The sequence below is a fragment of the Molothrus aeneus genome, chromosome 6, assembly GCF_037042795.1.
Source record: "Molothrus aeneus isolate 106 chromosome 6, BPBGC_Maene_1.0, whole genome shotgun sequence".
Lineage (NCBI taxonomy): Eukaryota > Metazoa > Chordata > Aves > Passeriformes > Icteridae > Molothrus > Molothrus aeneus.
In genome coordinates this window covers 48,351,619-48,367,878 of record NC_089651.1, presented here as the reverse complement: position 1 = coordinate 48,367,878, position 16,260 = coordinate 48,351,619, and the positions used below count along the sequence as shown (strand labels likewise).

The 16,260-nt window shown below is 40.4% G+C and overlaps 1 protein-coding gene across 2 annotated transcripts in view; it reads left to right on the top strand.

Moving 5' to 3' along the window:
- The window catches only part of CLMN (calmin), a 76,162-nt gene that overhangs the window by 39,978 nt on the left and 19,924 nt on the right, over window positions 1–16,260 (top strand). For both annotated transcript variants that reach the window (XM_066553028.1, XM_066553027.1), the window contains exons 2-4: window positions 10,516–10,577; window positions 13,067–13,162; window positions 14,726–14,809. In XM_066553028.1, the coding sequence (XP_066409125.1) occupies window positions 10,516–10,577; window positions 13,067–13,162; window positions 14,726–14,809 (242 nt within the window). The remainder of the gene's footprint in view (window positions 1–10,515; window positions 10,578–13,066; window positions 13,163–14,725; window positions 14,810–16,260) is intronic.

Below are 16,260 nucleotides of genomic sequence, written 5' to 3'. Positions count from 1 at the left end.
CATACCAGCATTCCTCTGGGCTGAAATTGCCAGGTGTGCCTGTCAGAGAGAGGAAAAAGAGGCAGAACAGAAGCTGACTGATTAGAGCTCTTCTGACTCCTCCAACAGCAGGAATGCTGTCAGCCCTCATGCTCTGAGTTATTCCCATTGCACAACATTCCTTATTTGATATGGCAAATGGATAAAAAACCAGGAGGAACATGCACTAACCATAATCCTCTTGTTAGGGGTTGGGGTGAGATGCAAGGCAGTGCAACAAGGGGAGCAAGAGTGAGCTCCTGTGATAGTGTTTGTAAATGTAGATGCTCTTGGGCCAAGGGCTGCTGTACACAGTGGGCCAGCTCTGCTGCCAAAATGTGGCTTGACCCTGCCCTTGTGCTGGCCCTCCCTCCCATGCCAAAATTCCTCTGCTAGGGACTATGACATATATTGGAAGGTCTGCCTTTCTCTGGAATATCAGATTAACTTCTGAGTACAAGCTAATATAACAAATTGATGGTTTAGGTCCTGTTGTGGAGCGTATCTCTTAAACACATCTCAGGCGGGATCGTTACGCATGCTGGACACAGATCAAAGCAACAAAATGCCTGTTCTTTCCATCAGCTTTTTTTTTTTTTTAAATTTTAAACTTGGCTTTTGGAAAGATGTGATGGTGCCATATGAGCACTGCAGGTTGTATTAAAGGAAGGGCTTGTTGCATGCATGATAATTGGTCCCTGAAGTTCTTGCTGCTCCCATTTGTTTCTTTGTAACAGAAGACACTGCTGTGTCTTGTCCCCAGGGATGAAAAAGTCTGATAAGGAGGATGACAGAGCTGATGAGGTTGAAGGTACAGTGCAAACACACCGTATAGTTATGCAGTAATGGGGGTTTTGCTTGGAAGAAGATTTTCTTGCTATGGGTAAAATTGTACATGAGGAATGTCTCTCTGGTAGATTTTGTGTTTGGAAATGTCTATAAACAACTTGCTTGGCACTAAAATCCAAATCCTTTTACGTTTGCCTTTCCTTCTAAGAGGATGTTCTATGTTTTGGCTATGAAGGACAGAGTGTGAATTTTCATGGTTCCCGCCATGTTCTCATTTGAAATTTGGAAAATAGTTGCAAAAATTAACAAGGTAGAGAGGTGGTGGCTGTCCTGGAAGCTACGGGTGAGCTGTTTAATAGCAAAGTGAGGAGGCATGTCAGTGTCAGTGTTGAAGATGCATGAAGTGTCTACCCCTCACTGTGCTGTGGTTTTTGATGACATTGTTTTAATGCCATAAAATGGTACTATTTTACTGTTGGATCCTCAGAACAAGAGAGCTCATACACACATTGCTCTTCCTTGGGTTTTCATCCTGGCAGATTTGTTCAAACCTGCCTTCAGGCACATAGCTAAAAAAGTGGAGCTCCACAAGAGCATCAGTGAGTCACTTGAGGGCTGCATTTCCACATTCTGTGAGACTCAGGGAAAACTGGGATTCTGAGTGTTACTGCAGGCCTTAATCCAAACCCAGTCCAAGATTTTGTCTGACACCTTCTAGTTTTGATTAATTGGTAAGCTGTGCCAATATTATTTCTGAACTATGTTCATACATTATAACCTGGTCTTAAGCCTGCTGGAGCAAAGGAAAGACTGCTGCTGATTTCACAAAAGTAATTTCTCTGCTCACTTTTGAATAATACTCAGGACTTTCAGCTCACAATTCCCTGTGCTACCTAAAGCAGTGCTCACCAGGGTGCAGAGGGAACCAGGCTTTCTGCTGTGCTGCCCACACAGCCTGTGTTAGTGCTAGAGGGGCCAGGCTTGGGATCTTCAGGGGGAGACTGCATGATTGACTTCACTGAACTTCACTGAACACTCAGAATTTTGCTGTCCTTAGTCTGCCTGTAACTTCTTCTGTGGCAGCCACCCTTTCTAGAAAAGCAGGAGTAACTCTTGAAGCTCCTAGAATACCTCCCAACAGGTCATTCAAGTCAAATGGCAGCTTCTCAGGAGTATGTACTGGTACTGCATACTGAGTATGCTAGGCTCTTGCATTTTATAAAATGCATCCTAAAAAGGATTTCTACTGTAGTTCAGCTTTTTATCCATTTTAACCTAACTTTGGCAGCCTATGGTCTGCCTTCATCCATTTTTGAATGGTGGTTGCCTTGCACTGCAATACAGCACCTTATATAGTGTAGCTCCCACCTCTTACACTGTTTTTTGGTTTTGTGTTCTTCTCTGTCCCTCCAAAAGAGGCTTGTACCCTCTACTTCAGATCACATGTCTGGCCCACAATGAACAAAGCATCTGCTTATTCCTCCAAAGCCAGAGGATTTTTCTCTAGTAAATATTAATCTCCATAAATCTCTTCAATCTTTTGCTCTTAGAGTTGCATGTATTTCTGCATGTCTCTAATATTCACCTGATTACCATGCTCCTCACTCTATTTCTTCTGTGCTGCTTATTGGCTTTGATAAGAGACATTAAAAGGAAGAGTAAGTGGGATAGAGGCAGTAGGCAGCGTGGCTCTGGATTCTGCATATCCACACAAGGCCACTCCATTTCTTGAGCACACCGCTAGGTTTTGGTGGTCCCTGCACTGGGTTACTCTTTCTGGCTCTTTCAGTTCTGCAAATATATAACTAAGTTTTACTTCTGAACCTCTTCTAGTGCTGTTGTGTCCAGAAGGCTTTGTAAGCATTCCTTGGTTTGGATGATGTATTGGCCAGGTAATCTCGAGTTGTTTGGGGACAGTGGGGGAAGCAGAAAAGCGAAATCCAGAAGCCACCAGCACCCCAGCAAGCAATTCTTTGTGATTTCAGGGCTTTTGCAAGGTAGTTCTGTGACATGTTCATGGTTGCCTTTCCTTACCTGATTTTAGAAAATGAAACTTCTGTCTTTTAAGTTTCCCACAGGTAAAGGCAAATTCCAAAGATGATAATGTGCCTCTGGCAGTTGTCTTCTCAGCCTTTCTGTGGTGCTTTAAAGGTCCTAGTTAATGACAGGGAGAGTTAAAGACTGATTTGTCTAAAGAAGCTCAGGAAACTGCCTGGGACTCTTCTGTGGAAAGTGGATGTGTTGCCAGTCCCCTGCTCGTGTGTTTTCTTCATTCTACTCTCAGATTTAATTACAATGGTTTCAAGTGCATAAAAATACAGCTAAACACCAACCTGTTAACATTAACTGACAAATATAGGAAACAGTGGGGCTCTGGCCATGTGCTAGTTCTCATCTGATTCTGAGTGTCAAGAAATATCCCTGAAACATAATGTGGGTTTTGTTTGGCTTCTTTGCTCATCTCAAATTATTCAGGCTTTAGCACTGTTGTCAGATATGATGTATAGCAGAATATCTTACTGCATTTCAGATTTTGATGTTTCAACAAAGTTAACCAGCCAAAAGGCTTTTTTTTCCTCTCTAGGAATGAAAAAATGTGAAGAATAAGGAATGCTTCACAGTTGAAGCTTTCTAGGTTTGCCATAACAAATAAAGGTAAATGCAAAGCGGAGATGGAATGGACTGGACTCTGTGACTAGCCCTTACTTGCTGGATGTAGGATGGTTTCTGGAGGATGATGTATTTTTCATTTTAGATGCCACAAGCTAAGAATGCAGATCTTTCCAGGGATCAATTAGAAGTGATACATGGAATACTGATACAGATGCTGATATGGTTGTGGGACCTACTGCTCCATGTGGGAGGGAAAGGTCTGTGCTGGTAAAACCATGTCAATGTGAATTTTATTCAAGAGCAATTTCTCTAACTGATAAGAAGATAGTGCTAACTGGTACCTGGCTGAACGTGGCAACTATGATTTTGTTAGTTTCAGAGGGGTGCTCCTGATTTTATTTTTGAGCAAGTACAGAGGATCTGATTAAATATACTCAAGTAGGTAGAAAAGGTGCAAGAGGTTGAAATTGAAGTTAAGCATTGTGCTTTAAAGCAGAGTTCAATATGCCAGCAATGACAGGGGTGGGATATTTTGCCCACTGCAAAGCTGGGGACCTCAGTCCCGGGAGGTGAACCATTTGGAGAAGCCAGTACCAGTGCAGCAAGCAGCACTGGAACATCAGGAACTCAGGATGAGGAACAACTCTTGAACCACAGCGTTATTGGTTGTTGTTGCATTTCTCCTAATGGCACCTGCTGGTAACAGCAAACCCTGTTTCATTTCATACACAGAAGGAGGTATTATGGTCCTTGAACAGTGTGTAATAAACCACAAGAGGTGTCCTGCACAGCCTGAAAACCCCTTGCTGGATCAACACTTAAGTCACTTTTTAGATCAATTTCAAACCTGTTGAATTTAACCTGGTTAATACTTTATTTGAGTCCAGCAATCTTCACGGTATACACTGATGTCTGTTTCATTCAGTGTTCAGAACAGAATTGCATTTCTCTCTTTTAACCTTGTCAGATTTTGTTTCATAACATTCCTGGTATGTAAATGAGAAATTTTGTTATTCTTTTCAATAACATTTCCCATGTATATAAAGAGTAATGTGAACAAAGATGTTTGCTTTGTGGTTGAAGGGTACACGGAGGGGAATCTTTACCATCTGCCACTACTAAATTAGTTTTCAAGGGAAAATATAAATCCCTCTTATTGGAAGCTATTTTGATCAGCTCTAATAGTAATATTTTATGCAGGATTTCTCTTCCAAAGCCCAATAGAATTTACAAGTAAATTCATCTAATTCTTTGGCAAGAGAAACATCTGTCTCAGACATTATGAGGATTGAAGCACTAAGAGTTTTTTAGAAATCTCATATTCATCTTGTAGTATTTGTCTGGTGCATGTAATCTTAATATACCAATTGCTGCAGTAAATATTTTGCTATAGCCAGACACTGAAGTCCAAAAGAAACCTGTTTAGCTGCAGCTAATGAAAATGTAATGCTTGGGATCTTACAATGTTTGTGTTCTGCAGCACCAACCTGAGTTTTAAAGAATTTTGAACCAATAAGACTTGGACTCTGCAACTTTGATGGAATGAAAAAGCCTCAAGCTTTCAACACCTGCCATAGAAATTTAATAAGGACCCTAATAAATGGGTCAGTTTCAACAAACAATTAACTTAACAACTTCATCTGGAGGGCTTAGAGGCCCTGTTCATAAGAGGTAACTTGAGAGCGGACTCATGTTATATAGTGTAGTTAATGTTTGCTTTAGAAAACCAGGGTTTTTAAGATTTAATATTTCATGTGCTCCAGATTACATCAAATTGGCATATGGTACACAACAAAGCCTCCAACCCCTGTATAGATCAAACAGAAAATTTATATTAATCTTCTAAGCTGTTTGGGGATTTCTTAAGCACAAGGAAAATACAGAATTCACAGGAATTCATAAGCTTATAAAATTAATTTTGTGGGCAATTTGGCTAAAATTTTTCCTTATATTTTGATTATGCCTTTAAAATTCACACTCCTACAAATATGGAGATTTTTATGTGCAAGTACTGAGTATTCACAGAGCAGTGTTGCTGGACTGCACCAAATATATGAGAGGAATGTTTTGAGCTGTTTTTTCATCCTCTTGTGAAAACATTTAATAGAAATTATGTCTCTGAGCATTCATAGTTCAATGTGTTTAATGTAACTCTGTGTTGACATGAAACAAAAGTACAAAATTTAATTGCACTTTTCCCTGCCCTACTTTACACATTTAATGTTAAACTCTCCAGTTTTTTCCTGTCAGTTGCTACCCCCACACCCAGTCTCTCCTGCTCTCCCCCTTTTCCTTCTGTTACAGTACACCTTTAATCATCCTCCCTGTGCCAGATGTGTTGCTTACATGTGCTCTGTCCTTGGGCTGTGCACCTGAACTTTGTCCTTGTATTGTATTTGAACAGTAGAAGGTCTCTTGGACAAGGATCTGTACTTCCCATGGGTTGTCTGTATCTGGTATCTGTCATCAGCATCCTGCATCCAGTGCCTGACCATGTACTCTAACTAATGGCATGGGCTTTATTTCCTGTAGGCAATTTCTTGCATCTATCATCATCTCAAATGAGCATTTTTAGGTAAAATCCATTTTCTAATATGTCAGTCTGGCTTCCTTTGTGAACACTGTTTGCAGAGAAAGGAGTATTCAGATTTTTTAGTATGATGCCTAGTAATCAGAAGTACCTAAGTTGTGTCACAGTGCAGGAACACCCAGTTTAAAATCCAGTTCTCATTTTATTTAGTGGCCTGGAAATCAAAAGTGGATTGTTCAATGTGTGTTCATTAGAGACTGATTGATTGCTTAACTCTATGAACTCTATGAGTTTGGGGGTGAGGAAGGCAGAAGGAGAGGAATTTGCATTTCCCAAGACTTAGGGTGTCTGAACCATGTTCCACTTTGGAGTTAGGCTGTAGTATTTAATTATCATACATTTCCCCATCTGTTTTTGTTGTGTAATAAGAAGTGTCATTTTCTCCTGATCAAAGACATTGGCAAATGCTGGGATACATCCAGAGCCATGCACATTAGGAACTGGTTCTGTGGTGGCCACTGGGTACTTATGAAGTGAATATGGGGTGATTATCCTGGCAAGTTATTGCCTCTGCAGCCAAGGGTGGTTAAAGCATCCTCTGTCACAGTTAGATGGCCAACACCAGCATTTCCATCTGGAAGACTTGCTTCTTGTTAATGGTGGGTGTATCTATAGAGGCTGAGCTTGTGGTAGAAAGAAGGAAGGTGGATTTTGTGCTAATTACAAAACTGGAACTTGGCAAGATGTCTGGAAGGTAAGTTGTAAGTGGATCTACAAGCCAGCTTGGCCTGTTGTGAAGGTTTTAACATCATTTGATGATAATATCCTAGATGAAATGCTAATAGGTTTGGAAGCAAATTTAAGTGACCTTCTGCTTTGCTTTGGGAGTAATACCCATACATGCAAATCAAGCAGTTTCCTGAAACTATGTAATTATACACCAACAAGTGTTCTACTCAAATCAGCTTCCATGTTTCATGGTTCCTCGAAGTGCCCAGCCCCATGGTGGTGTGCCTCAGAGGATTATTCATAACTGGTTCTACAACAACAGAATAAATAGTATATAGAAGCAAATCAATATTTGCTATCTCCAGTTTGCTGTTGAACATAGAGGCTCTTAGGGATTGGCTTCCTGCAGGTGATGCAAACAGTAGTGACCTTTGAGGACATTTGGGAGGGGGAGAAATGGCATTAGCAAATGCCCATGGAATTTCTAGACTGGTGGGGAAGGAAATAGTGCCACACAGGAAAGCAGCAGAACTCCCTTGTGCATTAGCAGCTTAACCCTGAGTTTTGCCCAAGTGGTTTTTGAAGTAGCTTAGTTTTACTCTTTGAGGAGCTAGTTGCCTTTGCCATAAGATTTTATGAAGCAGTATTTCTTTGTGAGTATTGAATACTGACTAGGGTGCAGTTACTGGGGCTGAGCCAAATTCTGCTGTCCTCCAGGACACAGCTGTGGCACAGAGAACTGTGTGGGTTATACAATAGGGTACACCCAATCCTAACAGTACACCTTTCTCTTCTCCAGTGACTTCTTTCCCTCTAAATTATTGCAGTTTATGCCTGTCAGTGCCTACCCATGCACTTTGATAAAAACATTGTGCCTCTTACACCCTCCTGTGAAAGCATGTTGTAGTTGGGCTTCCTGGAAGAGTGTGGAAGACCCAGATTCTGTGAGTGGTCAGAATTTGTCTCTATAATTTTTCTCTTATATCAAGGTCTGAGCTGAGCTGAATCAAAAAGGCAATTCCTGACTTTTTACCTTCCATCTTTCAATTCAATCCTCACAGCAGGCATCCTTCTTTCCCAGTGTAGGATTTGTTTAGGGGCCAGCCATATGGTGGGGGTAATTATTATTTTATAATAGTGTTATTGCTCTCTAGCTGCCCAGTAAACACAGTGCAGTTTTAGTAAACTATATACGTAAGTATAGGAACTTTGGACTTGAATGATTTTCTTCACTTTCATATAATATTAGGTGTGAAAGAGAAAAAAAGATTCCATTTAATGTATAGAAACTGCATAAAGTTTATAGAGTCTCTACAATCCTCTTAAATGAAAGGATTGTAGAGAGGAGGGGCTGTACTGAAACTGGGAGGTCCACAGTGCTGGAGCAGAATAGCAGTTAAAGGCACACACCAGTAAATACCTGTGCTGAACTTTCCCATTAAATCTGCCATTGAGCATATGGACTGCATTAGGGGTTTGTGTGCCGTAGGGATTTTATAAACACATTTCCTCTCCTTTCCTCTTCCCCTTCCAGTTACTGTTCCTTTAGAATTTTACAGAATCAAATAGTGCCCATTCTGGGGTCATCACTCTTCTGGAAAGAAGCTGTTTGCCATAGAGACAAATTCATCTCAGAAACCTGTCTATGTATGCAAGTGCCTTCCTGAATGTGCCTTTTTTTAATGTTTGGTGTGTGAGCTTCCCAAAGCAGTAATACCAGCTTGGCTCACCCATCCTTTGAGGCATATGTGCAACTCCTGATTTGCATCATGGCAGAATTTCTGCAGCAAAATTAGGAGCCAGTGTGTGCTCAGTTTTATGGATGATCTGTAAATAAACACAGCTCTCTTTTGCATCCTTATTTACACTTAAAGTGAAGGTTGCCAAAGTGACTGGTGAAAAATATGACAAGAAACCAAGCCACTGATGAGACCAGAAAACACTGTAGTTGCTTCTGCGAACCTTTCTGTGTTTCCTTTTTGATTTTGGTTGACATTGGAAATCTGTGTATCCAGCCCATTTGATAAGGTCCCCTTTTTCTTTTCTGAAGCCTGGCACTGGTGCCCATCCAAGCATTCCTCAGCATTTCAGACAAGTTTAATGGGTTGCCCTGCTGCCTACTGCTAGCTCCTCTGCCTGTTCTGTACACCTGTATTTGAACAGAAAGAAGCATATCTGGGAATAATTCTGGCTTAACCTCCACCCACTGTCCAAGGTTAATTTTAACAGCTCGATTGTCGAAGTTACACCCTGGGTGACACACAGCACTTCTGCTGCTCAGCCCTGGCTGTGGGAGTGAGTGCATGGAAACCCGGTTCTGAGGCTGAGGTGCTGAAGAAAGCAAAGCCCAAGAAATATGTGACACATCTCTCAGTTTATTGTACTTTGAGATTTGTAGGTGGTAAATGCTGTGGCTGTTTTTTACAGACACTCCGGAGCCCTAATATAATTTACAGTTTCATTTGGAGAGAGCTGTTTCAAATCTTTGCACATTCTTCTAAGAAATTTTAAAAGAAAAGCCAACAGCAATAATTAGTTTGGCATTTTCTATGTTTTCTAAAGCACTTAAAGGGTAATGACTTTTTTTAACCAATCTTGGAGAAAATCAGGTTTTATGGAATAAGACGTCTTAAAAGGCCTGAATGGACATCAGTGACAGATGTACTTCATGCTGAAAAGCTCTATTCCACTGCATCAAAATAAGGAAAACAGTTATACACATGATTAGAGGCTGCTGACCCTTTGGTTCAAATGATCAAAAAGAACAATATTAAAATTTGATTTACAGAAGCTACTGCTTGGCCTGTAATCAATCTGACCAATAAAAGCAACCCAGACTTTTTCAGAATGTGATTTCCCAGTAGATAGGTTAGCTGTTTTTGTAGGGCTGAAGAAACACAAAATGGTTTTAAAATATATTTGATATGCTCTGTGAGTAAATTGAAATACTAGCATATTACTAGTTTTAATGGGTTTTGTTCATAAATTGCCAGATTTCCTTAATTCAAGTGAAACTTGGTAACCACTTGAGAATAATTTTCTTTAAAGTGAAATATTGCTTTGACATTCTACTTCATTTATATTAAATATATAGTTTACTCTTTTATATTAGAAGGTAAATGAAAGCTGGTCAGTAATATGATTCCCCTTACACTCTTGCCATAGTTCACTATGGAAATGGATTCAGGAAATGGCAGATGTGATTAAAAACTCCTCAGCTGGCCCAAGAGCTGTTTGTACAGCACAGTTCTGGCGAGGACAAGCACTCCTAGTCGTATTGCAATATAAATAAAATGATTCTTCAGCCTGGGGACTTGGAATTTTGATTCTAAATCACTGGTTAAGAGACTGGGAAGATGGGATTTCATGAGGCTTTTCCATTCATAAGAATGAAGACAAAATTGCTGTGTTGGTCCTGTTTCCCTGGGCATGCAAATACATTGGAATCCACTCCAGCCCAATTTGCATGAGGGTGTCGGAGCAATAATCCTATAAATTGACACAGAAGGGTCAAGCTCAGAGAGTGACAACACTGGACAGCTGGCACAGCACATAAATGTTCACCTCGCAGAAGCTGAACACTGAAGATTGCAAAACTAAGAAATTCCTTCCTCCTGCATTTTAAATGCATCTACAAGTGTACAGCCCATGTCTGGTCAAAGAAATTGAATAAAACACTGAAACTGGACCTCATATCTTCTGATATAGAATATATTCATTTTATTCACCAAGTTCTTATGAATTCTAACTCTTTTGTGCATCAGTTTTTGAAATTTACTACCAGTTTTCCCTCTTCTGGAAGGTTAAGTGCTGTTTTTTGTTTCTGATATTTCTAGTTGAACGTGAAAATGTACAGAAGAGGACCTTTACCAGATGGATAAACCTGCACTTGGGAAAGGTAAGACTGACAAACAGTCTTGATATTGTGATACAAGAACATAGCTATAGACAGATTGCAGTTAACTCCTCTAAAGTAGTTAAATTTTAGAAACAAAGTTGACATCTGTGCACATTTTGGGGGAGAATGAGTGGAAGCTCAAAGCCTGTTTCTGTATTAATTAAACTTCATTTCCAGGCACAATGAAAGCTTGACTGGCTTTTATCATCTCAGGTGCATTGAAATCTTTAATGCCATTGCCTGTTACCATGAGGGTAGAATTTTCCCATAGAATGCACCCACTTAAAATCAAATATGTTTGAGGCTCTGAGATGATGATACCTGTGTTCTTCTCTGAACTGGAAGTTTGAACATCTAAGGAATCATGGCTAAAGAAAGCTGTTCTTCAGAACCTGTCTTCATCCCAGATCTGAAGATGGAAAACAGTAATTCCTTATCAGTCATGTTATTGGGGGCAATATGATGGAATTTTCACATATCCACTTACATCAGAGAGCTAATGTTTGGACATCATATCTTTAAGTTGTAATTGTTTCTTAATGACACCATAGTATGGCTCTTAAACCTAAGATACTGTTCTTATTTATAGTAGGTAAGTGCTACCTCTCCTGAGTAGTTTGTCACACAGAGATTTTTTTTGGTGTTGAAGTTGAAAAGAGAAAAAAAAATCCTGATATTAATCAGACAGCAGCAATGCTTAGTGCAGGATCTAAGAATGAGACCAGCTTTATGATCTACTCAGACTGGTGATTGAGCTTCACAATGCTTTAGTAAGTGCAGTTAAATTTCAAAAAGTACAGAGTGGGACTAGGTTTGGGCTGACTCTCAGTTTAGTAGTTCTTGAGAAGTGATTGCATTCCAGACACAGTAAAAGGGTTTTAGAAGAAAAGCATCACATATAGAGTTGCTTAAGTCCACTACTCTGCAGTGAGTGTTTTTGAAGGCATAAAGGGATCCTCCTAAATCTCACTGGAAAATCAGAATAAGGCTAGTTGGAAATGTTTTGACTAGCAATTACTCCCAAGGGCCTCTCAGAACGAAGACAGTGTTACATGATGCCTTCATGAATCAGGCTCTAGGGCTTTAAACTAACTGTAGGTTTGGAACTTGTCAGAAAGGGTTGTCAAATATGTGACTGCAAAGAACGTCTTTGATTTACCGAAGGAAAAGGGCTGAAAAAGGCTGAAAGGGTGCTGTTAATTCTGGTGTGCCAGGCATATGAAGTCTTAGAACCTTTGTGGGCAGGTCAGCTTTCTCTGGAGTGAATACAAATTTTTTTTTCCTCTCTGAGTCAACAAATAAAAATGCTTTTCTGGAGAAAGGGTGAAAGCCTTTTGCTTTATTAATGCATTTCCTGGAAGTGGTGTAATAACCATAACCATGTAAACAATGACAGCTTCACTGAAGCTGTCTCTAATTACAGGTGATTCCCTGAGGAGACTCACTGAGAAAGATGTCTTCTGCCTTTATCCTCAAAGAGGCACTTCTTGCACAGTGGCTTCTTTTTTTCAGAGGCAGCAATGAAGTCTTCTTGTACTTCTTCAGGAAACTTTTGGTGTGATCCTTCTTGGGTCATCTCTTGAGAGCATCTGGCTCTGCTGATCATGGGATAATTTGGAGTAGTCTGAATTTCTGAGCTCTGTTTATTCTTGCTTTAAGTACTGAAAGAATAGAAAGTGTTTGGGGTTTAGTCTTTCAGATAAGTTATTTAATTTTGAAAGGAAAGATATTTTGCTTTATTTCATGGGGCATTGTTTAGTCTCTTGGCTAGATGAAAGATCAGTAATGAAAATGTGTGGTCCCAGTTTGTCAGGAGCAGTGCTGAATCGAACAGAAGTGCATTGCCCAACCAAAGATGAAAAGATTGGGTTCTTTAGGGACACGTGAGTGAGTGGCACCTGAGCAGACTGCAATTGCTGCAGCTGGGACTACCCCTAAGGGCTGAGCTTGGCTGTGTGCCTTGAAGTGCACACATCTACCAACACCATAGTGAAGTGAGGAGAGATGGTTCTCTTTGGAGGAGTTTGCTGAGAAAAGAGAGACACAATACAAGAAGTTGCTTTTCAAAGTACTTAGAAAATGCTGGGAGACAGAATGGCACCACTAGAAGCCTTTAACATGAGAAGGGACATTGTGGCTGGCTGGATCATGGGCTTATTTCTGCACAAAGTGGTATTTGCTTCTTGATGTGTCTTAGTCTGGGGGATCAGCACCCAAGCCCTGGGTGGTTATTTCTTAGGCAGAGTATTTAGGGTTAGATTCTGTTATGGGAAATCTGGAATCAGTCCTTGTCTGATTTCAGTTTTAGCTCCAACATTCATAGGTCAAAACTGCCACCAATGTGAAGAACAATCAGCTCTTTCTTACAGCAGGCTATGATTTACTTCTTGTATCTCTGTCTTGTAAAATTCTCCTTCCATCTCTCTGAAATCATGATGATTTATCAAAAAGCAGTGTTTTAAAAACTACCTGGTTTCTTTTCTTTGCAGTGCAAGCCTCCTTTGAAAGTGAAAGACTTGTTTATTGATATACAAGATGGCAAAATCTTGATGGCGCTCCTGGAAGTCCTGTCAGGACAAAAGCTGGTATGTACAGAGAGGGGGAAACCTGCATTCCTAGGAGCTTGGTATGTTACAAGCAACAGTGCCTGGATATTCAAGGAATAAGGGTGAATTTGGGCCCATGTCTTGCATAATGTAGTAAGAATTTCAGCAACTTTGTTGTCATTTCCTTATGCTGCAGGTAGTTGTCCTGAGCCATAGTGTAGATTTCAAGGAAATATGACAATGAGGTGTAAATGGTGTGTGATCAGTGTTAATGTTCCTACCCCTGAAGGGTTTTTAAGGATTTAATACTTTAATGCTCACACATTCCATTTGGAGATTACCCAAAATACATTACCAAGAAAACACATATTTGCTGTATCATTTTTTAATCCCTAAATTCTGTTTCTATTTTGTCTAAGATCATTATGACACTCAGTAGCTCTTCTGATGCCTGCTGTAGGTCTGAGTTTCATTCATTGATTAGATGAATTAAATTCATTGATTTAGACCATATTAGTAAGACTAATGAAACCTGAGTTTCATTCTGGCATCCTGACTCAGGTTTCATTAGTCTTACTAATACAATCTAAATCAGCAGGGCAAAGCTTTACCAATCAGAAACTTCTTCTCTCCTCCTTTCTTTGTAAGAGCTGTGTAAAGTTCCACATACCAGAAATGGAACACCCAACGCAAATATAAATGCCCAGTTGACTTTAATGTTTTCTTTCTCCATCAATCTTGTCATCAGAACTCTCCTGTGTGTGGCTACCACACTTGGGTAAGAGGAGCAGCTGTCTCACCACTGCAGATGCACCTGGTGATGCTCTGTAGGGACTGACCGCCTGCATACCCTGCAGCAGGAATGCCCCCTGAATGTGTGCTCACACATTCTGAGTCAAGAATATTTTTTAATATTCTTAAAGGTTGGCAGAGCTGCAGCAGAAGTAGCAGTGTCTCTATGTGCATTCATACAGATTGCATTGAGGGCCAGGCTTGAAATGAATTGAAGGGGGAGATACATCATGGTAAACCCCAGGCTATGCTTTGGGAGGTCAGGGAGGAGGTGAGAGAAGGGGGTAAAGTCAGCTGGCTGCATTTCTTGTTAGCTGTTTCTGTACATACGGGATAAAAACAGTGTGCCAAAGTGGAATTGCAGGGAGACAGGCATGCAGAATCTTTCATTTCTGCCAAAGTGAAGGTTTTTGCCTCCCACTTGCCTGTGCCTGCTATTAAAACTGCTCATGCTTCCTAATTAGGATAATCAAATTTAATTCAAGACAAAAGAAAAATTTTTATTATGAATTTTCAGGCAAACCTGATCCTGTGACTGAACATGGCTGGGGAGTGATTACATAAATAATCAATGTGGCAGGCCCAAGAGAGTGGTAACATCTGGGGAGCCAGGAAAGTTGGTTGCTCACCTTGTTTTGCTACAATTGTGTAGTTGAAGCATTCTACTGCTCGCAAAAGGTGGCAATAATTTTTCATAGATAGATTTCCTTAGCTTTATTTTGCCTCAGTGCTTGTAGTGTTTTAAGCTGTGTATGATGAGGTGAATGATTCCACCAGTTTTAAAAACAGTGTGGCAATTCTTTTTTCCAGATGCACGAATACAAATCTTCAACCCATCGCATTTTTCGTTTGAACAACATAGCCAAAGCACTTAAGTTCTTGGAGGACAGTAACGTGAGTATTTTCAAAGACTGGTCTTAATATTTTCTCTTGATGTGTGCTGCAAGTTGTAAATGTTGCTAATCTGATGTGCTGCATATATGCAAGAGAAGTGTACTGCTCAAGAGGCTGTGACTTACCTTAGCAGCAAGGCTGAAAAGCCATATAAAAATGCACAACAAGAACACCTACAGAGTCTAAAGCAAGGATTATTTGCTCATTTTAAATGTTTAAGTTCAACAGGATTAAAGGATCAGGAACCCAATATTAAAAGAAAATAAAAAGAAATGCAAGTAATTTTTATGACTTGGGTCTTAGTGGCATTACTTCAGTTACACTGAGGGCAGATGACTTTCTTTTCTCAGAAATACTTTCTCTTATAGAAATCATGTATTTTTCTGGTAAACTGGTTGCTGCAGCAGCTAATCATGAGTCAAAAGCAGGAGAAAGTGAAACTGGGAACATGATATAAATGCATAATTCCAGGAATCAAAGCCTTACAGGGATATAACTTCCCTCATAGTCAGTTTTGTACTACCACAGCATACTTCCTACAGTTTTAAGTGACCAAGTGTGATCAGACCCTGTAGTTGGAAATGATTAATTCCTTTTATTTCTCCTGTGATGGGTTTATTCCAAAGCCTTGTGGAAGTGGCCTGTGTGTTGTTGAGAGTAATGGGGTCAAGAGAAGCCCCAGCCATGTAACAATTCATATACATGGATCCTTCAGAAAGAGTAAACAGATATTGGGCTATTTCCTATAAAGGATTCAAGTAAGGTTAAACTTCATGGCTGAGGAGGGATCAGTGTGTGCAATACCCTGCCTTGTATGGGATGCTCCAACAGCAACTGGTGTCCCTTTGCTACTTCCCTGCACTGAGCTTAGCTCCTGCTCCAGCAGCAGTGCTTGTCATGCAGGAGAGCTGCTGCAAACCCCAGTGCAGGAATGAGCATGATATGAGGTCTCAGCACATCTTTTGTGACTTTGTAGATGTGGGAGGTTTAACATCCTTTGCCTTTTTCCCCAGGAGAGGATGTGAAAGGTCAAGAAGTTGTCCAGTAACTTGCAGGTGTTCCAGCCTCCCTATGGAAACTCCATCAGTAGGGGCTGATCTGGCCCTAAATGTGTACGTCTACACGTCCTGCTGTAGAGCTGCTAAGAAATATTTTACATATTCCCATATTTCTTAACAGTTTCCCAGTTGATGCTTTGTACTCAAATCTAGCTAAGGCCCACTGGCAGATGAGATTATTTCTCTCTGTTGGTACCAGCACTTGGCAGAGCTGAAGCTGAAGCATATCTGGTTGCCAGGACCTCACTAGGTCCTCAATCAGCAAAGCTAGGAAGGAGGAACCTTGAATGCAGGTGGCTTTTTAATTAGTAGTGCTAAAAACTACTTTCCTCTGGATTTCCTGTTCCCTTAAAAGTAAGCAGTCAGTATCTTCTAGCTGAGTTTCTCTTCTGG